The sequence below is a fragment of the Monodelphis domestica genome, chromosome X (genome assembly GCF_027887165.1).
Source record: "Monodelphis domestica isolate mMonDom1 chromosome X, mMonDom1.pri, whole genome shotgun sequence".
Classification (NCBI taxonomy): Eukaryota; Metazoa; Chordata; class Mammalia; order Didelphimorphia; family Didelphidae; genus Monodelphis; species Monodelphis domestica.
In genome coordinates this window covers 73,592,738-73,619,884 of record NC_077235.1, presented here as the reverse complement: position 1 = coordinate 73,619,884, position 27,147 = coordinate 73,592,738, and the positions used below count along the sequence as shown (strand labels likewise).

Here is a 27,147-nt window from a genome sequence, read left to right as displayed (position 1 = left end):
GATTGAAAGCTGTTAGGGGTCTCAAAGATCATCTAGTTCAAAATCTTCATTTTCTAGATGAAGAAACTGAGGCCCAAGATCCCTAAGTGGCAAAAACAGGATTTGAATTCAGTCCTCTGACTCAAATCTGGTTCTCTGTCCTCTGAAAGGGAGGCCTTATCATCTTCCTATTTATTTACTAGGGTTCTAGTCTCCCCTTTGTCTCTGTGGGGCTTTGGGCCCCTTAGTTTGCTTGGGCCTTCCTTCTCAGTATACCCATCTATAAAAGGGAGTTGAACTAGATTTTGTATTAGGTGCTTTGGGCTGAGATGAAGGAGAGCCTCAAACCTATGGGGGGGGCCCTCGAGAGCCCTTCAGCTGCCTTCTCTGGCCATTGTCCCCAACTTCCCCCACAAAGGCCTTTTGGCTCCGAGGGTAGGAGGAGAAGGGGGTATAAGCTTTGGGGGGAGGTCCCTCAGCCTCTGTGCCCCCAGAACGCCCGTCCCTTTGACCTTCTGGGCTGTGCTTTCAGCTGTCCCTCCTCTGCATTGATTTCAGATCCTGCTCGGCTATGACTAGATCCCAAAGGAATCGGCGTCTTCGGCCTAGCTCCCAGTACAACCACAAACTTTTTTCAGGAGATATGGAAAAGTTTATCCAGGTACTACTAGCTGCCCTACCCCTGCCAGGGCGGCTCCAGAGAGGGGGCAGAGGCCCCCCTTTTCTCTGCTGCCTGGGACTCGGGCCCAGGGCAAAGGGGCCTTTGGGGAGGGCAGGCCCAGCCCTCCCAGTGCCTTTGGTAGAGACACATCTGTGCCCAGAGATCACTGCAAAGAAAGTGGGAGGGCTTTGAAGGCCCAGCGAGGAACAAACAAGCTCTCCTTAAGTGCCTGTGGTGGGCCAGGGCCAATGCTAAGCTCTGGGGTTACACGGAAAGGCCCTGTTCTCAAGCTAATGGGGGCGTTCTGGCAGCAGAGGGCCCAACACGAAGGGCTAGATATGTATCTCGGGAGGTCCAAACACATATCTCCTTCTCTGGGTCGCGGGGATTGTCCTCTGTCCTCCCCTTAGCCTGGGGAATGCCATGGGCCCACTCCCATGGGAGTCCGAGGATGGAGAGGGCTTGTTGGCTGCTTTGAGGTGGGCGGTGGGGGAAGCCGAACCATTCTCTGCAGCCTCAGGGAGGGGGAGGGTCCGTCAGTATGGCCATCTCCCATCATTCCCCCTTGATTCCCCTCTCTTCTTCCCGCCTCCAGAGCTCTGGCCAAGCTGTTCCTTTAGTTGTAGAAAGCTGTGTCCGTTTCATCAACCTACATGGTAAGGAGCCGTGTGTTCCTGTTCCGGGCCGGTCCTTTCATCTCTCTGGGCATCCCCTAGTGCTCCACTCAGACTGTCTCAGGCTGCTGGGAGCGGGGCACCACGGCTCTGGGTGGCTAGCACTATAGGACCTGGGGTTTGGGCCAAGGTCCCCTGGGGGATCCGGATCCCTTCCTTCCCCCTGTTTTGGGCCAGGAGGAGGAATTCCTCACACCTAGCACGGTCCTTCCCTTGTCCCCAGGTCTCCAGCATGAGGGCATTTTTCGAGTGCCCGGAGCACAACTGAGGGTCACGGAAATCCGGAATGCCTTTGAGAGAGGTGGGTCAGGAGGGAAGGAAACGGGGAGCTCCTCCTGCCTGGGCTGTGCAGCCTTGGGTCATCCCTGAATTTGCCCCCCCTCCCCCCCTGCCAGGCGAGGATCCTTTGGTGGATGGCTACTCTGCTCACGACTTGGACTCTGTGGCTGGTGTACTAAAACTCTATTTCCGGGGCCTGGAGACACCACTTTTCCCACTAGAGATGTTTGGGGAGATGCTGGCTGCTGTGGGTAAGTGAGGTGTTGGGGCAGGGGCTAAGCTGGGCTTAAAGAGTGGCTGGGGAGCCAAAGCAAAACAAGGGGGCTGGGAGAAGGAGCAGTCAGAGTAATGAGGCCCCTGGGATATGGGGTATTGGGGTCTGCAGATCTGGAGAGCCCTGGAGAACGGAGAGAATTTGTGAAGGGCATCGTGGGCCGCCTGCCAGGGCCAGTGCTGGTGGTCCTCCGTTATCTCTTTACCTTCCTCAATCAGTGAGTAGCCCCTCAGCCCCCCATCCCTCAGGAGATGTCTTCTTCCCCTTCCCTACCTGAGGCACCGTCCAGAGGGTTAGCAAGTGTCCAAGCTGGGAGGGACCTTGGGGTTATCTCGTTGGACCCTTTTAGATTTGCCCCAAGTTTCTTAGACAGGTGGCAGCCGGATACGTGGCCCCCAGTTTCAGGAGGGCAGAATGTGGCCAGAGGGGAATCCACAGGGTTGCTGCTGCTGCTGGTGGTGGTATATAATCTTCTTGGGCTCCCCCTGGGGTCGAGCACCTGTCCACGTTCTGTTGTATTCCACCTTGTTGCCGGTTTGAATTTGTGATGCTCAGCCTGGCCCAGTACAGTGATGAGAACATGATGGATCCTTACAACCTGGCTGTGTGCTTTGGGCCCACCCTGGTGGTTGTGCCACCTGAGCAGGACCCAGTGGCGGTGCAGAGCCGGGTAAACCAGCTGGTTCAGACCCTCATCTTAGAACCCGAGCTCATCTTCCCAACCTCGACTGCACTCCCAGGGCCCCTCTATGAGAAGTGCATGGCCCCGCCACATGATGATTTTGGGTAAGTTGGAGACATGCCCACGTACCACAGCCTCCCCGCCCACTTTGTCAGAAACCTGGGGGAGGCCTGGAATAGAAGGTCCCCAAAGGACTCTCTGACTGCCAGTACACTTGTACCCCCATGTAGAGACACAGCTGTGTCTATTGCTGGGCCTATACAGCTCAGCCACAAGCAGCCGAGCTAGGGGAGGCAGGGATGTGCCCCTCACTACCTTGGGTCTGACTTTCTGACCTTGGCCTCAGGGATACTCAGCTGGATGCCACAGCAGAAGAGAATGAGCAGGACCTGCCTGCGGAGACATCAGCCACTAAAGAGGGTGAAGCCTGTCCCCCTTCCCTGCCAAGTACCATGACATGGCCCCTAGAGGGCCTCCATCTTCTCAGCCAGGATCCTGAGTCTTCCCCTGAATGTCCTCGAACCCCCGACAGTCCCCCCACTCCCTTGACCAATGCCTGATGTCTTTCCCCACCCTCTTCCCCACAGAGACTTCCATCCCAATCCCAGAGAGTTCCAAGGATGCCTCGTACTGTTCAGCCCCGGTCCTTGAGTGTGGGGAGTCTCTGGAGGCTGTGGCGTGTTTCGACTATGTAGGCCGCACGCCCCAGGAACTTACTTTCCAGCGTGGAGATTTACTGTGTTTGCACACCCGGGCCTCCGGAGAATGGTGGCGTGGAGAGCGGGCAGGCACCCTGGGGCTCATCCCCCACAAATATATCAAGGTGCCTGACAAGTGAGTGAGAGCAGCCCTCGGCAGCTGGGGGCAGCACTGGCCTTACTGGCTCAGGGCCTTCAGTCCCCTCCCTAAGACTCTCCGCCTGTTCCCGTCCCACAGTCTGTCTTTAAGGAGATGGCTCCATTGCTTGGATGCAGCCCCTTAAGCCCCCCTTGGGTCTCTCCCCCACCTCCACATCCCTGTTCTGCTATCCATGCCCCCGCGGGACCTGGCTTTTTCTGCAGACTGACTCCAACCATCCCCGTTGTGTCCTTAGGGCAGAGAGTCAAGCAGTTTTACAGGAAGGACAGGGAGAAGGCGAACTGGTCCCCAAAAGCGAGGATCCTGTAGTGGAGCCTGTGTGCCGGTGAGTGGAGGGAGTGCCTCGGGCTCACTGGGCAGTGTGGCAGCAGTACCTCATAACCCACTCAGGATTATCCTCACCAGGAGCAGCCGGGGCTCTGGTGTGATGGGAAACCCCAGATTGGGCAGTCGAAGGCTTAGGTTGTTACCTCAGTTTGTTTCTCAACTTGAGGAGAGCCCTGCCCCCTCACTAGGCCTCCGTTTCCCCGTCTGTATCTGAAATCAGCAGCTTCTGTCCTCTGGGTTCCAAGGAAGCTTGAGCCCTTGACATTCCAGGGTCCTCAAATTCTGTGGGAAACTGACAAAACGGGATAATCAGCTCTGGTGGGGTCTGAGGGGGATCTTGGTGAGATTTGGGGGACAGCAGGGTGGAGGGGGGGCTCCATCAGGAAAGGCTTCCAGCCTGGGCAGGCAGGGAGGGATCAGGGGACGTCGACCGGCTCTCTCTCACCTGCTGCCCCTGTTCCATTCCAGAGTGCGCACAAATTCAGCAGGTGCCTATAGCAAGGCTTCCTCCAAATCGAGAGGTGGCAAACTGACTTCGCCTTTTTTTGAACCTACCCACCACCCTATGTCAAGCAGCCGAGCTTTTTCACCTTCTGACAGGTCAGTCCAAAGGGCAGAAACTCCTTGAAAGGGGAGGCTCCCCGAGGGAGAAAGGCAAGCCCACTCTCTTTGGTACCATGTTGGGTGGCCCCTGGGTGACTGTGTGCCCTTCTGCCCACCTCCACTCAATAATCCAGATCAGAACGCTGGAATGCAATGGATATGCCAGGTCCCTCTGGGTACAACTGGCACTGCCCAGCCATCGTCACCACTGATAAGAAATGGGACAAATGGGATGCTGATAAGAGATGGGATGCTGATAAGAAATTGGAGGTCGATAAGGTGAGTGAGCCTGGCTCGGAGTGTGAAAGGGTGGTGTTCTCTGGGACCGGAACTGCGGCCCCCTTTCATCTCAGCTCTTTTTTTAACCCTGACCTTCCATTTTAGAATCAGTACTGTGTATCGGTTGCCAGGCAGAAGAAGAGCAATAAGGGTTAGGCAATGGGGGTGAAGTGACTTGCCCAGGGTCACCCAGCTGGGAAGTGTCTGAGGACCTCCTGTCTCTAGGCTTGGCTCTCAATCCACTGAGCCACCCAGCTGCCCCCCTCAGCTCTTCTCATTTCTCTCTGCTCTCCCTTCTGATCCCTTCCTTTCTTCCTCTCCTCTCTTGGCCCCCTTGCTCCCCGATTTCTCCTTTTCAGTTCAGCAGACCAAGTAAGTCTTCACTGATTACCTGTGCTGGGGAGTTCTGGGGAGGAGGGAGGAAGTCAGAGGGGCAACAATCCTCCAGAGCCCTGTCCCTGGGGAGCTCTCAGTCTGTCTGGGGCCATTGGCCTTTCCCTTGAGCAAAGTTAAGTGGCAAGACTACTTAGGGGATAGATAACTGCTGGGCTTAGAAGGGAAGCAGCCTTTTGGGATGCTCAGGAAAGGCTCTTTTGGGGGAATTGCCACTTGGATTGGGCCTTGGAGAATGGGCAGGAAATTGGACAGGGGGAAAGGAGATGGACATTCTAGGTCAGGCGAGAGCCAGCCACAGCCCGAGATGCAAGGAGATGGGCTTGGCTGGAGTTCGAGGTAGGGGAGAGAGGGCTGAGGTTGTGAAGGGTCTCCACTGGCGGCCAATGGAGGCATGATCTCACTCTGTTGGCATTCGAGAGTCACTGGGGTTTCAAGAGGTGACATTGGGCCAGACCTGGCTTGTGGGAAAATTACTTTGGCAGCTGTATGGAGGATAGATTAGAGTGGAGAGAGACTTGATGGGACAGAGAGAGAGACCCATTAGGAGTCTATGGCTCCAGTCCAATGGAGAGATGATGAGGCCCTGATCTAGGGTGGTGGCCGAAAGAATGGAGATGGATACGAGAGATATTGACAACAGGGTATGATTGGGGTGGGGGCAGGGAGAAGAGCCAACGATGACTCAGCGTATGAGCCCGGGCTAATGGGAAAATGGCGGTCTTGCCATTAATGGAATCAGGGAATTAGAAGAAAGAGAGGTTTGGGGTGAGGGGTGGAGAAAAGCATGAGTGGCTTTACTCGGGGACTTGGCAAGCTTGGAGGAGCTCGAGGGAGCTAGCTGTCCAGCAGACAGCCCAAAACTTGAACCTGCTCAAGGCCCAAATGCAGATCTGGGTGGCCTGGGACCTCCTGTCTGAGCCTTGGGAGACGAGGAGATTGCCCCAGGGGAAAAGGGAAATATCTGGGGGGCAGGGGAGGAAGGGAGCTCCAAAGGAGTTGCCAAGGAGGGAGAGTTGAAGAGGAGGCCCTGTCATTGTCACCAGCGCCCTCAGAGGGGCAAACGAGAGGCCAGACAGAGGAAAGGCCAAAGTCTGGAGGTGGGAGAGGGGTGGCGGCCGCCGCGGTGGCAGCGGGGAGTGAGCCTAGACAACTCCTGGTAAAAGCCTGGCAGCCAGATGGCCAATAGAACAGCAGAGTTGTGGGGGAGACCTGAGAAGCATTCCCAGCTAGACAGGAAAGGAGATGGAGAAAGGAAAACGGAGCCCACCACTCTGATGACTGGGTCAGAGGCACAAGAGGAGAGGGTGCTGGGTGCTCTTTCTCAGACACCGGAGGGCAAGATGGGTGAGGGTAAGAGAGGGGCTCTGTCTCCCACAAGCTCCCAGTGACTGACCTCCCCCCTCCCCCCCAGAGCGTGGCCCAGAAGATGGAATCTGTCTTTAAGGAGCTCTTGGGGAAGGCCCATACCAGGCACCTGCCGAAGACCTCAGAGATACTTTTGAGCTCCCCTGAGGCCTCCTGCTCTGCCGCCCACAGCTGGTGGCCCCTGGGACCCTCCCGAACTGGGAAGAACAAGGTTTTCTCTAGAGGCGCTGGGGGTCATGACCAATTCTGAGCTCCTCTCCTGCCCCTGCTATTTCTTCACAGGTGTATGGGACCTCGCCTGTCTTCATTTACCTTAATTCAAACTTTTCTGTCTATGTCCCCTTTCCCAATTTTTCCTCTTGAGAAACCGGAATAAAATTGAAGGTCCGGCGGGGCAAATGCTTGGCTCCCAAGTCCCCGGGAGGGCCCAGCAAGACTTCCATTATTCTTATCATTGTCGCTAGGGATTTGGGGGTGGCAGAGTGCCTGATGCACATTCTTTCACTTGGGCCCCAAACCACCCTGGGCATTCAGCCCCTCAGCCCTGCTCCCAGAAGACATTGCCGGCAGACCAAGGGGCCCCCCAGCCATCTTCCAAAGAAAAGGAGCCTGCTTCGTTAGCCCAGAAAGGGGGACAGGATAAGCATTAAGTGCCTACTGTGTGCCAGGCACTGGGCTAAGCACTTTACAAAGTAGGGGCTGTTATTATTCCCATTTTACAGTTGAGGAAACTGAGGCAAATAAGTACCTTGACCAGGACCAGATAGCCAGTGAGGTTGGATTTGAAGCCCAGCATACCACCCAGAAGCTCTGGCTTAACTGGGAGTTGTACCAGGAATACTACTACTGTAGCAAAGTGGTATACATTAGAGAAGCACAGCAACCCTGGGAAGGAGATGCTATCATGATCCCCACTTTCCGCATAAGGAAACTGAGGTGGGCTATGATTAGGTGACTTTCCCAGGGGCACAGGGAGCAGGTACCCAAGTGGGAAGGGGAGGGAGATTTCCCCAGATGTTCTTGGAGGATGCTGGGAATGGGCAGGGGTTTCCTGATGTCCAGAAGAAAGGGCTCCGCCTCTGCCTCCCCTGCCATCTTCAGCATTGCTAAATAGGGAATAGAAGGGAGATATGGGGAGGCTTCTAGGTATGAGATGGTGCCCAGGAGGGCAGCCGGGGAGACCAGGAGTAGGAAGGAGATAGTAACTGCTGGCATCACTCCGTATGTTCAGTCTCACCCTAAGCTAAGGCCTACAGCTTTGAGCTCCGCCTTGGAGAGTGATTCTGGGAGAGGACACAGAGGGGTGGGCATCCTAACACAGGGGCTTAGTCAAAGGGCAAAGACTGTGTTGGGATCAGGCCAAAAGGCCACTGACTGGCTCAACTGGCCCAGGTACCAAATCCTGTTGATTGGGCATCCTGCATTTCTCCTGTCTGCCCTTCCTCGCATCCCTCCCTCTTCTTGGCTGGCTAGGGTCAGTGGTTGCTTCTTTTTTGGTTCCCTGCCTCAACATCCCAGACTCTTGAGCTGGTTCCACCCAGAGCAGACCCAGAATGCCCTTCTACAGTATCCTACCAGGGAGTCACCCAGAGGGCCCAAAGAATACAGAAAACTGCCACGTCCCAATGGATGCTCTTGGGGCCGGGTAGAACGAGTCTAATCCAGCTTCCCCAAGAGCTGTGCAGTCATCTGAGGACCCCTCATGCCATTCTCCAAGATAAACATGCCCAATTTCTTCAAGGAATCCCCCTGGGTCACAGGCCCTTCCCCCTTCCAGTCGCCCTCCTCCTGGCTAGTTGCTCCATGCATGGCCTCCTTAAGCTTTGGGGTCCAGAAGTGCCTGTAGTCCTCTAGGTATGGCCTCACCAGGGCGTGGAGTGGGGCAGGACTAAAGGCCTCCTCCTCCTCCGTCCGAACACTCCGCCTGCCTCCTTAATGCAGCCCGATATTGAATTAGCTGTCCTGGCTGCCTCCACTGTCTCCTCTCCCAGCTAGCCTGTTCGAGCTTCCTGATGACCTGATTAAGTCGCTCCCATGAGCCAAAAAGCCTTTTCACTGCCTGCAGGATGAAGCCAAAATGGCGTTGGGAGCTCTCAGAAATGTGGCCCCAGCCTTAGCATGCCTTGCTTGCCCCTCTGGTCCAAGCAGGCCTCCCTGCTGCCCCACACCCCAGGCTTGGGCGTTCCTTCCCAGCCCAGGACTCTACACTCTTTGCCTGGTCCAATTCTCACTGTCCCAGGCTTACTTGGGCAGCCAGAGGGGCCTCCCCACATCTTGAGACAGTTCTATCTGGGAATGGCCGGTCCGGGCAGGGGGCAGGGCCTCTGGGGAGGGGCTTCTGGGAATGGATCCAGAAGTGTGGGGGAGGGACCCTAAGGTGGAGGATGAGTCAAGGGGCAAAGGTGGCCAGGATGGGGTCAAAATGCCATCAACAAACCCCGCTGATTCCACTCCCTCCGATTCTCTCACGGCCATTCTTCCTCACATCCCTCACTAGGGCTTCTTTGGAGGGGGTGGTGGAGGTAGGGCTACACTGGGCCGCCAAGGGAGGAAGGGGTCAGGAACCTCTTGGGCCAGCAGGTAAACTGGCCGGGGAGGAGCTGGGCGGAGTGGCCGGCCCTGACGTCAGGAACAGAACCAAGTCATGGAAAAACTATCCCAGCAGAGACTGGAACTATAATAAACAGGGCGAGAACAATAGGTGGGGGCAGTGGAAGCGGGGGGAGGGGGGCCTGCCTGGCTCCCTCATGAGATCCATCAGTGAAGGGGGAGACTCCAGTGGGGTGGAGAGGTCCTGTGAAAGTCTCCTCCTCCCTCTGGGCAGAGGGAGGGATGGGTGCCCGTCTGTCTGTGCGTCTATGTGTGTGTTTGTGTGTTTCTTTGTCTGTGTCTGCACATCTGTATATGCATGTGTATTTGTGTGCACCTGTGTCTGTGTTTGTATGTCTATGTATGTTTGTGTGTATCTGTGTCTGTGTGTCTGTGCATATGTGTCTGTATCTGTGTGTCTGTGTATCTGTGTTTGTATGTGTGTCTATGTGTGTGTCGGTGTGTTCAGGTGTCCCTGTATCTGTGTATGTCTGTGTTTGTATGTATGTGTGTCTATGCATGTGTCTGTATGTTTCTTTGTGTGTTTGAGTTTGTGTGTATCTGTGTTTGTATGTGTTTGTGTGTCTGCGTGTTTGTGCGACTGCATGTCTGTATGTTTCTTGGTGTGTACCGGTGTTTGCATGTGTGTGCTTTTGTGTCTGTGTGTGTTTTTGTGTCTGTGTATCCGTGTTTGTGTGTGTGTTGTGCTCTGGGCTCAGGGTTGTCTCATCGAGCCCATGGCCTTGTGGGTAGGTTTGTCCTCCCATCTCTATTGACACCTCTCCCCCCACCGTCCTGGCTTCTGGGCATGTCCATGGTCACCTCTGTGCCCCCATCTGGCCTTTCCCAGTGAGAGGAAACTCTCAGACAGGAGGTTTATTGGGCTCACTGCCTCAGGGTAGACCGTCCATCCATCCATCCATCCATCCATCCATCCATCCATCCATCCATCCATCTGTGTAATGCATCCATACATATGTTGGTGGGGGCTGAGGGCCTGCCTACACACTGGGGCTCCACTGCCAAAGGGGGAAGGGATGGCCTCCTTCCCCCATTGCCAGGTCCCAGGAGCTGCCCTGGTCGCCCCTCTCCCCTGTAGCCCCTGTTCCCAGTCTGAGGGAAAATAATCTGAGAGTGTCCTGGCATGTGGTCCGGGCCCTTCTGTATACACATGGGGAATCTTGGGTTGAGCGAGGAGAAGCGATTGACCAATGTGAGTCGAAGATAGATCCTGGACTAGAGCACAGGGCTCCTGACTCCCAGAAATCCCAAGAGCCTCCTGTCCTTCCCCCTCACTCCCATTAATTAATCCATCAATCAGCAAGCATTTATTAAGTGCCTACTATGTGCCAGGCACCAAAGATACAAGGAAAAAGGGACACCAGCCGTGGCCCTCAAAGAACTTCCCGTCTCCCCTAAGATGTAAAGTTGGGATCTCTGCAGAATAAATACACGGAGACTAAGTGGGGAAAATCAGGAGAGTATCCTGGAGGAGGTGGCCTTGGAGGGAGCTAGCCAGGGGTTCCCAGAGACAGAGCATTCCAGGCCTGGACTGTTAAACAGCCTAGTGGAAGCCTTTGGAGTGGAGGGTGGAGGGATGGAGGAGCTGCCTAGAAAAGCAGGCCTGAGCTAGGCCTGGAGGACCTTTAAAGGCTAAACAGAGGAGACTTGTTACCCTCGAGGCACCAGGGCACTACTGAGGCTTCTTGTGAGCGGGGCATGACACAAGCACACCTGGGCTTTAGGAACGACCGGCCGCACTGTGTGGGAGATGTTGCCTTTGGCATGGAGCTAGACCTCTGGGCTTTCTGGGGTCCAGGAAGGTCGGGCACTGCCCCCACAGTCTTCCTGGGACCTCAGGAGGACGTGTCCTTGGTGAGAGAGGAGCTGGCGGTTATGCAGGAGTCATCGGGGGTACCGAGGCTGGCCAGAGGAGGAGGCCGGGAGCAGCAGAGGAGGCTTCGGAGCTCCGAGGACACACTGCTGCTGAAGGAGGCGTAGATCCAAGGGTTGGTGAAGCTGTTGAGACTGGCCAGAAGCATGAGCAACACAAAGGGTGGCCCTGGGAAGAAGGCAGAAGCCAGAAGGGAGGTGGGCAGGGGGCAAGAGAAACCCTCGTGGGGGGAGATAGAAGGTGCCTGGGGAATGGTGGAGAAATGGCAGAGCTGCGGGTATCACAGGCTGGGGGCAGAATCGGGTGGAGGTGGAGGAGAAGGGACAGGGAGGGGACACAGAAGTGTGGGCTGGCAGAGTAGGGGGCTCTTCCCTCTCCCTGCCAAGTGGAGCAAGGAGGCGGCAAGGCTGCGGATCAGGACAGGGGCCAAGGGAGGGTCTGTGTGTGCATGTAAGGTATTGGTGGGCAGAAATGACAGCGCCCATCAGCACAGCCCTCTGGGCACCTCCATAAAGACTTGTGGTGGTCTAAACTTACCTTCCCGGGGTGCCTGGGGATCCCACACTGACCACAGCTGTACCAGGAAGAAGGGTGCCCAACACAGTATGTACACAATCACTATCACCAAGGTCATTCTCACTGTCTTGGCCATGGCTGCGGAGACTCGGGCACCCTCACCAGGCCCCACACCACTGGCCCTCGGGGACAGACTGGCATGGATCTCCCGGAAGATAAGCACCTGGCAGGCAGCAATGCCTGCAGCTGGTGCCACAAACACCATTAGGGCAATCCAAGTAACATAGGCCCGGAGCCCCCAGGGCTCGATAAAAAGAGCCCAGCAGTCGAGGGTGCCAGTCTCATCCTCTACCTCCTGTTGACTGAAGATGAAGAGTTGGGGCAGGCTGAAGATCAACGAGAGGGCCCACGCCACCAAGATGGGTCTGTTCCAGTGGGCTCCACCATGGCGGAAAGCCAACATGGGGCGGCAGATGGCTCGATGGCGGTCCAGGGTCATGGCCAGGATCATGTAGGAGGAAGCATACATGCCCACCATCTGCAGATACTTGACAGCCCGACATAGAAAGTCGGGACCCTGGAAACGGTCCGTGATGTCCCAGGCCAGCTGTGGGAGCACCTGGAATAGGGCCACGGCCAGATCGGCCAGACACAGGTGACCGATGAAGACATGCATAGGGGCCCACCGGCCTCGCCTGCCCCTGCGGGCCAAGGCCCCCAGCACCAGTATATTGCTCAGTGTTACGCACACAAACATGGCTGCCAGCAATGCCACCTCAGCCTGGGCCAACCATGGGTTCCTTGATTCGCCACTGCTGGTGTTGCCAGGGAGACTGCCATTGGAGAGGGGCCCAGGGGCTGCTGGGAAATGGAGAGAGGCAGGGAGAAATGAGGGCCCTGGATAAATGGGAGGAGGTGTGGATCTTGTTCTAATTAGAGCCCACCTTGAATTGATTGGAAAAAGGCTGAGCAGGGGTACTAATTATTTAGAGAGGTGGGGTGGCCTTGAGGGCCAGCTCTTTCTTCCCTCCCCTGTTCTCACTTCCAATAATGGCTACCAGTGACTTGAGCTGGAACTTTCAGGGAATGCTGTCAGCAGGGAACCATGAAGGCCGGTGGTAGAGAGCTAAGGATTTGACTCGCCAGACTCAGTTTCCTACTCTGTAAAATGAGCTGCAGAAGGAAATGGCAAAGCCTTCTAACCTCTGCCAGGAAAACCCCAAATGGGATCACGAAGAGTCAGTTACTTGGATCCAACAACAGCATTTGTAGGCTCATGGGGCCCCAGACCAAAGAGCTAGATGGGAGCTCGGAGACCATTGTGTCCAGCCTTCTCACTTTTTAGAGTAGGAAAGGGAGGTCAAGGATTTTGTCCAAGGCCATACATGTAGGATCCAAATCAATCAAATGTCATTTTACATAGCTAGAAACTGAGGCCCATAAGGGGAAGTGATTGCCCAAGGCCACATGGCTAGGAAGTAGCAGAGACGGGATTGGAACCCAGGTCCACCCACATTAGCCTCTCTCTATTCCTACCCACTTCAGACACGCCTCTTGAACATTCCTCAATTCTGTTCTATCTGGGCAGACGGGCAAGAGGCAGCGTTTTGCCATTGTTCACTGGGTGGGTGGGGGATCCCCAAAGACAGTGTGGGGCAGCCATGGGCTCCCACTCTGTCCCAGCTCCCAGGAGGCAGCCGGGGAGAATGGAATCTAGGTAGAGGTATTCGGAGACTAAGGAAAGCCAGGGATGGGTGTGTTGGGTGGGGAAGTGGTGTGAGCCTGGTCTCTGTGACTCCCTCCCCGCCCCCTGCTGCCCTGGCCCCCGTGAGCACCTTACCTGATGCCGTGGAAGCTTGCAGCATGCTGGACGCAGAGGGGACCCCGGTGCCTGGCCCCTCTCCTCCACTCCGGAGGCCTGGAAGGCAGAGAGCCGAGTTCAGTGGGAGCCCAGGCTGAGAAGGGCGGGATGCCCGAGGCCCCCTCTGTCCGATCCCTCTGTCCTCACCAGGGCTCCGTGTGGGCACGGATATTTGGAAATTCCGGGGGGCTGAGAAAGGGCTCGGGAGGTGACGGAGGGAATGGGGGTGGCTCTGTTCCCTCCTGAACAGTCTCTGCTGGGTCGGTGGTGGCCAGAGACCTCCCTTCCCTTTCCTGCCCTTCCTTCCGCCCCCCTTTCCTCCCCTTCCCATCTCAGCCCGGTCTGGCCCAGGGCTGGAATTGCAGAGCCAACAGTGAGAGCGTGTGTGTGTGTGTGTGGGGGGGGGGCGAGATAAAGGGCGGCCGGGACCTGGGCCAGATCCAGAGGCTCCAAAGAGCAGCCCCCAAAGGAGAGGCCCTCCCTGGGGAGATGAGCCGAAGGCAGCCACTGAGGCCCCAGGGACCTGCGTTTCTCACCTGCTTCAGCAGCTCCTGCTCAGCCAAGTCTCTCTCTGCTGGCTTTCCATCACCCCATCCAGACTGGGGCCCAGCTCCGCCCTCCACGGGCCCCCCTGGGAGCAAGGAGGGAGGGGCCTGGGACCTGCTCTCTCACACACACACACCTGCTCTGCCCCACCTATTTCCTGTCCAAGATTCCCCAGGCCAGGGGGAGAGGGGTGCCACTGCCAGGATCCAATCTCTGCCCAACTCCTTGGTTTCCGGTGGGGAAACTGAGGCCTAGACAGGGCAAATGAGAGAAGCAGGGCACGAAGTCAGTCCCCCACCTGGCCTCCATTTTCTGGAGCATCCCTGCCCCCACCTCAAGGCACAGGCACACACTGGGTCTCCTCCTCCTCTCTGGCTCCAGGACTGCTATCAAGCTGAGGTGGCTACCCCACAGCTAATGATGGGAAGAAGGTGTGGTTGGCAGGGGCTGGGGTTGATTCCCCCTAAGGGAGTTAGCTTCCTCCTGGCGGGGGGGGGGGGAGAATTTCAGCCTTCCCAGAATGGACCCGGGCCCCCTCCTTTGCCCTGATTTGCTTTCCTGTGTCATTCCTGCCTCTTCATCCCCCCCCCCCCCCGTCCCCCCCTGTGAAAAGTTAGGAGCTCAGCCAAGGGGGTGGTAAGGAAGAAGAGAGGAAGGCCAGAGGAGGCCAGTAATTTGTAGCCATGGCTCTGCCCAGCCTCATCCTCACTGGCCCTTTAAGCAGACTGCTGCTTCCTCTCCCTTCGCCCAGTCTGGGAGGGGCCCATTTTCATTTCATTCTAGGAGACAGATGGAGGGGACCTGGCACGGGATTCTAGCTCTCCGTGACTTACTCCTCCTGTCCCCTCCCTTGGAGCTCAGCCTTCTTCTCGGGAAAACACTTGTCCTCAAGCTGTGATCCTGGCAGGTCACGTCACTCCCTGCGCCTCAGTTTCCCCCACTATAAAATAGGGGCTTGACTTCAGTGGCTTTTAGGGTCCCTTTCTATGTCCATCCCATGACTCTCTGGTCATCCAGCCTTAGCTGAGGGAGAACCCCCTCCCAGTCCTGACCAACTATTGGTAACCACATGGGCCAGTGCCCTTGGGGTTTCCTTGGCAAGGATATAGGAGCCCTTGTTGACCATTTCCTCCTCCAGGGGATAATAGTGAACAGTGGTCAAGTCATTTACCCGGGGATACAACAGCTAGTAAGTGTCTGAAGACAGATTTCAACTCAGGTCTTCCTAACTCCAGATCCACTGAGCTGCCTCAAACTTCCCCATTAGTAGAAGGCAAAGAAGGACATCCTTTCTCTCTCTCTCTCTCTCTCTCTCTCTCTCTCTCTCTCTCTCTCTCTCTCTCTCTCTCTCTCTCTCTCTGTCTCTCTCTCTGTCTCTCTCTCTCTCTGTCTCTCTCTCTGTCTCTCTCTCTCTCTGTCTCTCTCTCTGTCTCTCTCTCCCCCATCTCCCCTCTCCCCCTTTCTCTCCCCCATCTCTGTCTCTCTCTCTCTGTCTCTGTCTGTCTGTCTCTGTCTCTCTCTATCTCTCCATCTCTCTCTCTGTCTCTCTCTCTCCATCTCTCTCTCTGTCTCTCTCTCTCCATCTCTCTCTCTCTCTCCCCCATCTCTCTCTCTGTCTCTCTCTCCCCTCTCCCCCTTTCTCTCCCCATCTCTGTCTCTCTCTCTCTGTCTCTCTCTCCCTCTCTCTGTCTCTCTCCATCTCTCTCTCTCCCCATCTCTCTCTCTGTCTCTCTCTCCCCTCTCCCCCTTTCTCTCCCCCATCTCTGTCTCTCTCTCTGTCTCTCTCTCCCTCTCCCTGTCTCTGTCTCTGTCTCTCTCTCCATCTCTCTCCCTCTCCCTCTCTCTCTCTCCATCTCTCTCCATCTCTCTGTCTCTCTCTCTCCATCTCTCTGTCTCTCTCCTCCATCTCTCTCTCTGTCTCTCTCTCTGTCTCTCTCTCTGTCTCTCTCTCTCTCTGTCTCTCCCCCATCTCTCTCTGTCTCTCTCTCCCCTCTCCCCCTTTCTCTCCCCCATCTCTGTCTCTCTCTCTCTGTCTCTGTCTGTCTGTCTCTGTCTCTCTCTCTCTCTCCATCTCTCTCTCTGTCTCTCTCTCTCTCTCCCCCATCTCTCTCTCTGTCTCTCTCTCCCCTCTCCCCCTTTCACTCCCCATCTCTGTCTCTCTCTCTGTCTCTCTCTCCCTCTCTCTGTCTCTCTCCATCTCTCTCTCTCCCCATCTCTCTCTCTGTCTCTCTCTCCCCTCTCCCCCTTTCTCTCCCCCATCTCTGTCTCTCTCTCTGTCTCTCTCTCCCTCTCTCTGTCTCTGTCTCTGTCTCTCTCTCCATCTCTCTCCCTCTCCCTCTCTCTCTCTCTCCATCTCTCTCCATCTCTCTGTCTCTCTCTCTCCATCTCTCTGTCTCTCTCCCCATCTCTCCCTCTCTCTGTCTCTGTCTCTCTCCATCTCTCTCCATCTCCCTCTCTCTCTCTCTCTCTCTCTCTCTCTCCATCTCTCTCCCTCTCTCTCTCTCCATCTCTCTCTCTCTCTCTCTCCATCTCCCTCTCTCTCCATCTCTCTCTGTCTCTCCCCCATCTCTCTCTGTCTCTCTCTCCCCTCTCCCCCTTTCTCTCCCCCATCTCTGTCTCTCTCTCTCTGTCTCTGTCTCTGTCTGTCTGTCTCTGTCTCTCTCTCTCTCTCCATCTCTCTCTCTGTCTCTCTCTCTCTCTCTCCCCCATCTCTCTCTCTGTCTCTCTCTCCCCTCTCCCCCTTTCACTCCCCATCTCTGTCTCTCTCTCTGTCTCTCTCTCCCTCTCTCTGTCTCTCTCCATCTCTCTCTCTCCCCATCTCTCTCTCTGTCTCTCTCTCCCCTCTCCCCCTTTCTCTCCCCCATCTCTGTCTCTCTCTCTGTCTCTCTCTCCCTCTCTCTGTCTCTGTCTCTGTCTCTCTCTCCATCTCTCTCCCTCTCCCTCTCTCTCTCTCTCCATCTCTCTCCATCTCTCTGTCTCTCTCTCTCCATCTCTCTGTCTCTCTCCCCATCTCTCCCTCTCTCTGTCTCTGTCTCTCTCCATCTCTCTCCATCTCCCTCTCTCTCTCTCTCTCTCTCTCTCTCTCTCTCCATCTCTCTCCATCTCTCTCCCTCTCTCTCTCTCCATCTCTCTCTCTCTCTCTCCATCTCCCTCTCTCTCCATCTCTCTCTGTCTCTCCCCCATCTCTCTCTGTCTCTCTCTCCCCTCTCCCCCTTTCTCTCCCCCATCTCTGTCTCTCTCTCTCTGTCTCTGTCTCTGTCTGTCTGTCTCTGTCTCTCTCTCTCTCTCCATCTCTCTCTCTGTCTCTCTCTCTCTCTCTCCCCCATCTCTCTCTCTGTCTCTCTCTCCCCTCTCCCCCTTTCACTCCCCATCTCTGTCTCTCTCTCTGTCTCTCTCTCCCTCTCTCTGTCTCTGTCTCTGTCTCTCTCTCCATCTCTCTCCCTCTCCCTCTCTCTCTCTCTCCATCTCTCTCCATCTCTCTGTCTCTCTCTCTCCATCTCTCTGTCTCTCTCCTCCATCTCTCTCTCTGTCTCTCTCTCCCCTCTCCCCCTTTCTCTCCCCATCTCTCTCTCTCTCCCCATCTCTCCCTCTCTCTGTCTCTGTCTCTCTCCATCTCTCTCCATCTCCCTCTCTCTCTCTCTCTCTCCATCTCTCTCCATCTCTCTCCCTCTCTCTCTCTCCATCTCTCTCTGTCTCTCCATCTCTCTCCCTCTCTGTCTCTCTCCATCTCCCTCTCTCTCTCCCTCTCTCTCTCTCTCTGTCTCTCTCTCTCCATCTCTCTCTCCCCCATCTCTCTCTCTGTCTCTCTCTCCCTCTCTCTGTCTCTGTCTCTCTCTCCATCTCTCTCTCTCCATCTCTCTGTCTCTCTCTGTCTCTGTCTCTCTCCATCTCTCTCCATCTCCCTCTCTCTCTCTCTCCATCTCTCTCCCTCTCTCCCTCTCTCTCTCTCCATCTCTCTCTCTCTCCATCTCCCTCTCTCTCCATCTCTCTCTGTCTCTCCATCTCTCTCCCTCTCTGTCTCTCTCCATCTCTCTCCATCTCTCTCCCTCTCTCTCTCTCCATCTCTCTCTCTCTCCATCTCCCTCTCTCTCTCTCTCCCTCTCTCTCTCTGTCTCTCTCTCTCTCCATCTCTCTCTCTCTCCCCCCATCTCTCTCTCTGTCTCTCTCTGTCTCTCTCTCCCTCTTTCTGTCTCTGTCTCTCTCCATCTCTCTGTCTCTCTCCCCCATCTCTCTGTCTCTCTCTCCCCTCTTCTCCTTTCTCTCCCCCATCTCTGTCTCTCTCTGTCTCTCTCTCCCTCTCTCTGTCTCTGTCTCTCTCTCTCCATCTCTCTGTCTCTCTCCATCTCTCTCCATCTCCCTCCATCTCTCTCTCCATCTCTCTCCCTCTCTCTCTCTCCATCTCTCTCTCTCTCCATCTCCCTCTCTCTCCATCTCTCTCTGTCTCTCCATCTCTCTCCCTCTCTGTCTCTCTCCATCTCTCTCCATCTCTCTCCCTCTCTCTCTCTCCATCTCTCTCTCTCTCCATCTCCCTCTCTCTCTCTCCCTCTCTCTCTCTCTCTCTCTCTGTCTCTCTCTCTCCATCTCTCTCTCTCCCCCCATCTCTCTCTCTGTCTCTCTCTCCCCTCTCCCCCTTTCTCTCCCCCATCTCTGTCTCTCTCTGTCTCTCTCTCCATCTCTCTCCCTCTCTCCATCTCTCTCTCTCTCCATCTCCCTCTCTCTCCATCTCTCTCTGTCTCTCCATCTCTCTCCCTCTCTCTCTCTCTCCATCTCCCTCTCTCTCTCCCTCTCTCTCTCTCTGTCTCTCTCTCTCCATCTCTCTCTCTCCCCCATCTCTCTCTCTGTCTCTCTCTCCCCTCTCCCCCTTTCTCTCCCCCATCTCTGTCTCTCTCTGTCTCTCTCTCCCTCTCTCTGTCTCTGTCTCTCTCTCCATCTCTCTGTCTCTCTCTGTCTCTGTCTCTCTCCATCTCTCTCCATCTCCCTCTCTCTCTCCATCTCTCTCCCCCCCCCTCTCTCTCTCCATCTCCCTCTCTCTCCATCTCTCTCTGTCTCTCCATCTCTCTCCCTCTCTGTCTCTCTCCATCTCTCTCTCCATCTCTCTCCCTCTCTCTCTCTCTCCATCTCTCTCTCTCCATCTCCCTCTCTCTCTCTCCCTCTCTCTCTCTCTCTCTGTCTCTCTCTCTCCATCTCTCTCTCTCTCCCCCCATCTCTCTCTCTGTCTCTCTCTCCCCTCTCCCCCTTTCTCTCCCCCATCTCTGTCTGTCTCTCTCTGTCTCTGTCTCTGTCTCTCTCCGTCTCTCTCTCTCTCCCCATCTCTCTCTCTGTCTCTCTCTCCCCTCTCCCCCTTTCTCTCCCCATCTCTCTCTCTCCCTATTTCTCTCTCCCCATCTCTCCCTCTCTCTCCCTCTCTCTGTCTCTCTCTCTCTCTCTCCATCTCTCTCTCTCTCCATCTCTTTCCCCTTCCTTCCCTCCCTCCCCCCTCTCTCTCACACACACACAGAGCTCCAAAATACTCAACTGGGAAACTGAGGTAGGAGAGGGCAAAGCTGGATGGGGAACAACACCCCAGAGCCGGCCTGGAGGGAGCTTCTGAGACATCTTTGGCAAGGCTCTTCTCTATGGCTTCCATGACATATCATTGCCATATGCTATACATTGCTATATTCTCTGTTGTCAGTCCTCATGACGGCACTCCCCAACCTAGATGGCTTCTGAGTCTAGACCCCTTTGAACAGTTGGAATTGTTAAAAAATGCCAAAAACAGGGAGCAGCTGGGGGGCTCAGTACATTGGGAGCCAGGCCTAGAGATGGGAGGTCCTGGGTTCACATCTGGCCTCAGACACTTCCTAGCTGTGTGACCCTGGGCAAGTCACTTGACCCCCATTGCCTAGCCCTTACCTCTCTTCTGCCTTAGAACACAATACACAGTATTGATTCAAAGACTGAAGGTGAGGGAAATACGGAAAACCAAACAAGCCTTCCTAGAAGGCAAACACAATTTAGTGAGACTACTGAACAGAGACAGCCAGTTATCTCAGATTTAGACCCCCAGAGTAACTGACAGGCTCCAGATGTGACATGGGTTTTGGTAGTTCTTTTGACTGCAGCATCATCCTGGTGAGAAGTGACATGCTTCCAGGAAGCATTCCCTGTAGGGCAGCCAGAGCTTAAGTGACCTGACCAGGGTCATCCAGCTAGTAAGGGTCTGAGGCCAAATTTGAACTCAAATCTTCCTGATTCCAGGCCCAGTGCTCTCTCTCACCTAGCTACCTCAATGACATTTCCACGATGATCAACAAGTCCTGGGTTGGACCTGAGATCAGACTGCAAGTCTTCAGGTGTCTCTTCTGTGTTCCTTTCCCCTGAGGTCATTCCAAGAAATGGACTTTTTGGGGGCAGCTGGGTAGCTCAGTGGATTGAGAGCTAGCCCTAGAGACGGGAAGTCCTAGGTTCAAATCTGGCCTCAGCCACTTCCCAGTTGTGTGATCCTGGGCAAGTCACTTGACCCGCATTGCCTAGCCCTTACCACTCTTCTGCCTTGGAGCCAATACACAGTATTGATTCTAAGATGGAAGGTAAGGGTTTAAAAAAAAGGAAAAAAAAAGAAATGGACTTTTAAAAAAATTATTTATTTAGTCAATTTAGAACATTCTTCCTTGGTTACAAGGATCATATTATTTCCCTCCCTCCCCTCCCCCATCCCTTCACGTAGTCGACGTGCAATTTCATTGGGTACTATTTGTGTCCTTGATCAGAACCTATTTCCATGTTGTTGGTGTTTGTACTAGGATGTTCATTTAGAGTCTCCATCTCCAGCCATATCCCCTTGAACCATGTATTCAAGCAGTTGTTTTTCCTCTGCATTTCTGCTCCCACAGTTCTTTCTCTGGGTGGGAATAGCATCTTTCTCATAAGTCCCTCAGAATTGGCCTGGGTCACTGCATTGCTGCTAGTAGAGAAGTCCATTACGTTCAATTGTGCCACAGTGTATCAGTCTCTGTGTACAATGTTCTCCTGGTTCTGCTCCTCTCACTCTGCATCACTTCCTGGAGGTTGTTCCAGTCCCCATGGAATTCCTCCACTTTATCATTCCTTTGAGCACAATAGTATTCCATCACTAACATATACCACAATTTGTTCAGCCATTCTCCAATTGAAGGGTATCCCCTCATTTTCCAATTTTTGCCACCACAAAGAGTGCAGCTATGAATATTCTTGTACAAGTCTTTTTCCTTATTATCTCTTTGGGATACAAACCCAGCAGTGCTATGGCTGGATCAAAAGGCAGACATTCTTTTATCGTCCTTTGTGCATAGTTCCAAATTGCCCTCCAGAATGGTTGGATCAGTTCACAACTCCACCAGCAATGAATTAATGTCCCTACTTTGCCACATCCCCTCCAGCATTCATTACTTTCCTTTGCTGTCATGTTAGTCAATCTGCTGGGTGTGAGGTGATACCTCAGAGTTGTTTTGATTTGCATCTCTCTGATTATAAGAGATTTAGAACACTTTCTCATGTGCTTATTAATAGTTTTGATTTCTTTAACTGAAAACTGCCTATCCATGTCCCTTGCCCATTTATCAACTGGAGAATGGCTTGATTTTTTGTACAATTGATTTAGCTCTTTATAAATTTGAGTAATTAGACCTTTGTCAGAGGTTTTTGTTATGAAGATTGTTTCCCAATTGATTGCTACCATTCTGGTTTTGGATGCATTAGTTTTGTTTGTACAAAAGCTTTTTAATTCGATGTAATCATAATTATTGATTTTACATTTTGTGATTTTTTTCTAGCTCTTCCTTGGTTTTAAAGTCTTTTTTTCCCCAAAGGTCTGACAAGTATACTATTCTGTGTTTGCCTAATTTGCTTATAGTTTCCTTCTTTATATTCAGTCCATTCACCCATTTTGAATTTATCTTGGTGTAGGGTGTGAGGTGTTGCTCTATTCCTAGTCTCTCCCACACTGTCTTCCAATTTTCCCAGCAGTTTTTATCAAATAGTAGATTTTTGTCCCAAAAGCTGAGATCTTTGAGTTTGTTGTATACTGTCCTGCTGAGGTCACTTACCCCGAGTCTATTCCACCGATCCTCCTTTCTGTCTCTTAGCCAGTACCAAATCGTTTTGATGACTGCTGCTTTATAGTATAGTTAGAAATGGACGTTTCTAGCCTTGGCTGTACCCTCCTGAATTTGAGAGATCATTAGATTCAGAGTCATTGCTGGCCTATTGTTTTCCTAGTTCTGCTTACTTCCCACTGGATCAGTTCAGAGAAGTCTTCTCGCGTTCTTATGTTTGAATTCTTCCTATTTATCATTTTCTAATGTCCATTATATTCCTGCACCCCAATTTGTCCACCCCATAGGCATTTGCTTTCTTTTCATCGATGAACCAATTAACGAGAATTTATTAAGAATCTGTATGACCTGAAATGGATAACATGAAAATAGGCATCAAGTGATAATATATGCATAACCCAGTGGAATTGCTCATCAGCTCTGGGAGGGGAGAGGGCAGACAACATAAATCATGTAACCAAGGGAAAATATATTTAAATAAATTTAATTTAAAAAAAGAAGAAGCTGTGTGACCCTGGGCAAGGCACTTCACCCTGTTTTCCCCACTTTCCTCATCTGTCAAATGAGCTGGAAAAGGACATGGCAAATGGCTCCAGTATCTCTGCCAAGAGAACCCCAAATGGGGTCATGGAGAGTTGGGCACAACTGAAAACAATGGCTGAATAACAATAGCGATGTGTCGGGCGGGCACTGTGCTAGGCACTGGGAACTCATAGACAAAAGTATCCTCAAGGAACTTAGGCTATTGGAAGAGACAACATATGCAAAATAATCACAAGGTGATTGGGTGGGGGGGCAGTAGCAGTTGAGATGAGGAAAAGCAAAGAAGGTGGAGACCACTGAACTGAGTTTTGAAGGAAAGAAGGGATTCTAGGAGGTGGAGAGAAGAGAGTATGTACTGTTCTAGGTGGCGGGAGACAATGTGCACAGGCTTGGGTTTGGAACAGCCACTGCTGTGAGCCTAATAGAGATTCAGTTAGGGAGGTGGCAGTGAGCACCCAGCTGAGATTAGATAATGACGATTTATGGCCGTTCTCATGATTTCCTCCTGTTCCATTGAGCAGCATGTGAGTAGAAAAGGAGGCAGATGGTGTCGGGCTGTGGTTTGGTGAGGCATGAGCAGCAATGGGACAAAGAGAAAACGGATCAGAGAGTAGATGAGAGAGCAACGTTGAACCAAGTAACTAGTGGGTGAGGAGCTAGGGAAGAAAGCCAGGTGAAGCCAAGAGCTGGGAATGTATTGGGGTGGGGGTGAGGGTGGGGAGGCTGGCAATCATGAAGAGGACAAAGAACAGATTCAGGCTGGGTGAGGCACAAGGAGAGATGGAATGATAGGAGATTATGATGGGCTAAAGAAATTTCGGAATTCTTGATCATGGAAGTGGAACATGATGAGGAGATGGGGAGATTCAGGATTTCCCTGTGTGACCGAGGTGGAGTAAAGGCAGGCTAGAGTGCTTGAGGAAACACCAATATGAATGTCCAAATATTCTAATACAGGCAGGAGTACGGGTAGACGGGAAGGTTGGGGAATGGCCGAACAAATTGTGGTCTATGATGGTGATGGAATACTACTGTGCTCTAAGGAATGATGAACTGCTTGATTTCTATATAAACTGGAATGACCTCCATGAACTGATGCAGAGTGAAATGAGCAGAACCAGGAGAACATTGTACACAGAGACTGACACACTGTGGTACAATCAAAGGTAATTAATTGACTTTGCTACTAATAATAATGCAATGATCCAGGACAATCCTGAGGAACTTATGAGAAAGAACTGTGGGAGCAGAAACACAGAAGAAAACATATGATTTATCACTTGTTTATGTAAGTATGCTGAGGAAGTCTCCAGGTGTAACGACTTTTCGTGCTGTTGGACCCAGGCTTCCAAGGCCGAGAGAGTGGGACTGTCTCTGTGCATCGACTCTTCCATTTAAATCTCTTTCACGCAAAAGTGTCTTTGTGCACACTCATCTATCCATAGATGAAAACGTACAAAGACAATTGTCATCCTCGGTTACCGAGAGACTACTACCATATAAGTATAGGATTTGGGGTTTTGATTTTAAAAGATTATTATAAAAATGAATAATATGGACATAGGATTTGAGTGATAATACATGTCCAGTCATCCCTCATTATATTGCGGTTCACATATCCTGGCTTCATTGTATCGAAGGTTTTTTTTTAATTTAATTCTGTATCACAGAGTTTTTACTATATCATGGGATTTTGCAGATGAATACTGTACTGTACACAATGGAAATGCAGTATGCCACTACCACTTGCACAAATTTGCCAACGTAAGCTTGTGGATGAAAGGTGAAAGGTGATCAACCACAGCGCTGTGTTCTGTATCCTGGGCTCTGATTGGCTCAGTGACTGTAGCATTGGTCTGTCTGCTCTCCTGCTCCTTCCCAGATTTTCACCTATCTTGGTGGTGTCTGGAACATAACTTCCACGATAGATGAGGGATCACTGTATAACCCAGTGGATTTGCTTGTCAGTTCCAGGAGAGGGGAAGGAAAAGGGGAGGGAGAGAACATGAATCATGTAACCATGGAAAAAAATGTAAAACTAAAAATAAAAAGTAAGCCCCTTAATGTGTTTTTTTGTGATAATGCATGTTTAACCCACATTGAATTGCTTGCCAGCCAGAGGAGAGGGGAGGGAGACAATTTGGAAAACTCTTGTGGAAATTTGTTATTAAAATAAAAAAAGTAAGCTCCTAGAGAGCAGGGGTTATCTTTTTGTATTTGTATCCCCAGCACTTAGCACAGTGCCTGTCACACTGTTGTTTTCAGGTATTTTCACTCGGGTCTGACTCTTTAGAGTCCATTTGGGGTTTTCTTGGCAAAGATACCAGTGTGATTTGCCTTTTCCTTCTCTGGCTCATTTTATAGCTGAGGAACTGAGGCAAACAGGGTGATATGACTTGTCCAAGGTCACATAGCTAGAAAGTGTCAGAGGCTGGATTTGACCTCAGGAAGAGGAATCTTCCTGAGTCCAGGCTCTATGCTCTAACCACTGTGACACCTGGTCTTCTTCCTGTTCCTGATCCAAGATCCCACTGCCTACCACCCAGCTTTTGTACTCATGGGCTCCCATGCCTGGAATGCATTCCCTTTTCACACACATCACTCAGAATCAAAAAGGTTTTTTTTCAAATATCGAATGTTATTTATTTCATATCATAAAAGTAAACAATATATTTTTCAAATAACTTTACATACTAGGATTCTTTTTTTTTTCTTCAAGAAAACAGTATCTGAAATTTTAAAAATAACAATTGTACTTTTTTTGTAACATCGGAAACTGCTTTTCATTTTTTTCCTTGGCAAAAAGGAAATTCCTGAGCTGAAACCAGTTAAACCCATTATTAGTTTAACTGTACAATTGCTTGAACTCACTACACGAGGATGAAGTTATCGGGTAAGGGGTGTTCTCCAATATCCCTTCCACTAAACGTTGGAAGGGGTTCCGTTTAGTCAAACATTTTTAAGTCCCCATTTTAGAACATGGCAGAAGTTCCAAGGTGCCAAACCCCTTCTCCAAGCAGAAAAATCCTCTGCGCATTACAAAGTATTCAGGAGTCTGAAAAGTGGGGCATTTCGATGGAGGCTCCCAAGATATAGAAGCGCACTCCGATTCTCATGCACTTATCGAAAAGGAAAGCAAAGACTTCAAAGGAAATGAATACCTCTCTACCTCGTCACCGCCACATAAATGCACGGCTCTGACCAGACAAGAAAAAATGGTCTCCACTGTCAGATTGCATCTTAGAAACAACAAACGAAAAGGCTTCAAACTAAATGAAAATCTACCTACCTTACCGCTAACTAATACCTAAATGATGCTGACCAGACAGGAAAAAATGGTCTCCACTGTCAGATTTGCATCTTAGAAACAACAAACGAAAGAAAAGGATCTCTTAAATGAGTAGGCAACTTATAAAGGACGATAAAACGTGACATTTTAGAAAGCAAGACCCAAACCGAAAAGCATGATGGGATTGTTTGGTATCAGATCTTGTGATGTTGCCCTCTTACAAAATGACAGGCAAAATCATACTTGTTTCTGCATTTTTGCCCACATATGTTACACTGAAAAGGGTTTTCATACCCATGGCATCCCATATGAATAGTATAAAGGATATTATCTGCAAAGTATGTTTCACAGTGCTGGCAGCTGTACAGAAGTTGAGGGCCCTGAATTGGCAGGACTGGCGCGTTGGACGGGCCGTTGCTCAGGCTGGAAGTACTAGTATGAGAGCTGCGTTGATTGCCCGAGCCTGCCACCACAGGGTTGTAGTTCCATTGGCTGTATGGTGGCCGAGGCTGGAGATTTGTAGAGGATGAACTCTGAGAATTTTTTCCTTTAAAAAAGATTTTTTTTTAAATTAAGAACTTAATGAACATGACCATTGCGATATATTAAGTAGAAGAAGAAAATATACAGACTGTGAACCTCTCTAATGCATTATTTTGTAGAGAATATTAAATTAAACGTGAAAACAACAGAGTCCCGCTTGCCTTGTGTCCCTTTAGAACTTTCCCTTCTCTTTTAGATTTTCTTTTTTCTTTATTTATTAACTAATTAATTAATTTGTTTATTCATTCATTCGTTTGTTTGTTTGTTTGTTTGTTTCTCATTATTTATTTATTATCTCACCTTCCCTTTTGGAATCAATATGTGCATTGGTTCTAAGGCAGAAGAGCAGTGAGGGCTAGGCAATGGAGGTGAAGTGACTTGCCCAGGGTCACCCAGCTAGGAAGGGTCTGAGGTCAGATTTGAACCCAGGACCTCCCACCTCTAGGCCTGGCTCTCAATCCATTGAGCTACCCAGCTGCCCCCTCCTCTCTTTCATATTTTCAATATACCACTGAGTTCTTTTTTTCCCCTTTGCTTTTGTTTTGTTTTCCCCCCAACTCTATCATTATCCCCTCTCCCCCCAAACAAAAGCCCACTTTTGTAACAAATGAGTAGAGCAAAATAGATGCTCCCATCTCTACTTGAAAACATACGTCTCGTTTGGCACCTCCTGTCCATCACTTCCTGCCAAGAGGTGAGAAACGTGATTCTTCACTGGTCTTCTGCCATCATAATTGGACATTACATTCATCACAGTTCTTCATTATTTCAAGGTTGATTGTTTTTACATTACTGCATTCACAATATAATTTGTTCTCCTGCTTCTGTTCAACTCTGTTCTCTAGGTCTTAGCTTTCTACATCGATCTGGACAAGTCTTCCCAGATTTCTTGGAATCATTTTCTTATTTTTTTT

At 51.7% G+C, this 27,147-nt stretch overlaps 2 protein-coding genes and 1 long non-coding RNA gene across 9 annotated transcripts in view; 1 reads left to right on the top strand and 2 right to left on the bottom strand.

The window, feature by feature from the left end:
• The window catches only part of ARHGAP4 (Rho GTPase activating protein 4), a 21,358-nt gene extending 14,545 nt beyond the window's left edge, over positions 1 to 6,813 (top strand). The window contains exons 12-23 of the mRNA XM_056809708.1: positions 538 to 640; positions 1,236 to 1,296; positions 1,538 to 1,615; positions 1,710 to 1,844; positions 1,979 to 2,084; positions 2,423 to 2,653; positions 2,896 to 2,969; positions 3,137 to 3,383; positions 3,643 to 3,732; positions 4,203 to 4,334; positions 4,472 to 4,616; positions 6,424 to 6,813. Of these exons, the coding sequence (XP_056665686.1) occupies positions 538 to 640; positions 1,236 to 1,296; positions 1,538 to 1,615; positions 1,710 to 1,844; positions 1,979 to 2,084; positions 2,423 to 2,653; positions 2,896 to 2,969; positions 3,137 to 3,383; positions 3,643 to 3,732; positions 4,203 to 4,334; positions 4,472 to 4,616; positions 6,424 to 6,627 (1,606 nt within the window). The 3' untranslated portion in view covers positions 6,628 to 6,813. The remainder of the gene's footprint in view (positions 1 to 537; positions 641 to 1,235; positions 1,297 to 1,537; positions 1,616 to 1,709; positions 1,845 to 1,978; positions 2,085 to 2,422; positions 2,654 to 2,895; positions 2,970 to 3,136; positions 3,384 to 3,642; positions 3,733 to 4,202; positions 4,335 to 4,471; positions 4,617 to 6,423) is intronic.
• A 3,458-nt stretch (positions 6,814 to 10,271) lies between these two features.
• AVPR2 (arginine vasopressin receptor 2) lies at positions 10,272 to 14,493 on the bottom strand. Of its 3 annotated transcripts, none has more exons than XM_056809711.1 (4): positions 13,774 to 14,493; positions 13,217 to 13,294; positions 11,398 to 12,237; positions 10,272 to 11,028 (listed from the first exon to the last, which is right to left on the bottom strand). In XM_056809711.1, the coding sequence occupies exons 2-4, from the start codon at positions 13,239 to 13,241 to the stop codon at positions 10,823 to 10,825; spliced, it is 1,071 nt and encodes a 356-aa protein (XP_056665689.1). In that variant the 5' UTR covers positions 13,242 to 13,294; positions 13,774 to 14,493; the 3' UTR covers positions 10,272 to 10,822. The 3 variants fall into 3 exon arrangements, with proteins under 3 accessions (XP_056665689.1, XP_056665688.1, XP_056665687.1); XM_056809710.1 differs by lacking the exon at positions 13,774 to 14,493 and adding an exon at positions 13,385 to 13,750; XM_056809709.1 differs by lacking the exon at positions 13,774 to 14,493 and having other exon boundaries at positions 13,217 to 13,750.
• Positions 14,494 to 25,018: 10,525 nt separating this feature from the next.
• Positions 25,019 to 27,147, bottom strand: part of LOC103092247 (uncharacterized) — a 39,697-nt gene continuing 37,568 nt past the window's right edge. For all 5 annotated transcript variants that reach the window (XR_008914655.1, XR_008914654.1, XR_474556.3 and 2 more), the window contains one exon: positions 25,019 to 26,237. This is a non-coding gene — a long non-coding RNA (uncharacterized LOC103092247). The remainder of the gene's footprint in view (positions 26,238 to 27,147) is intronic.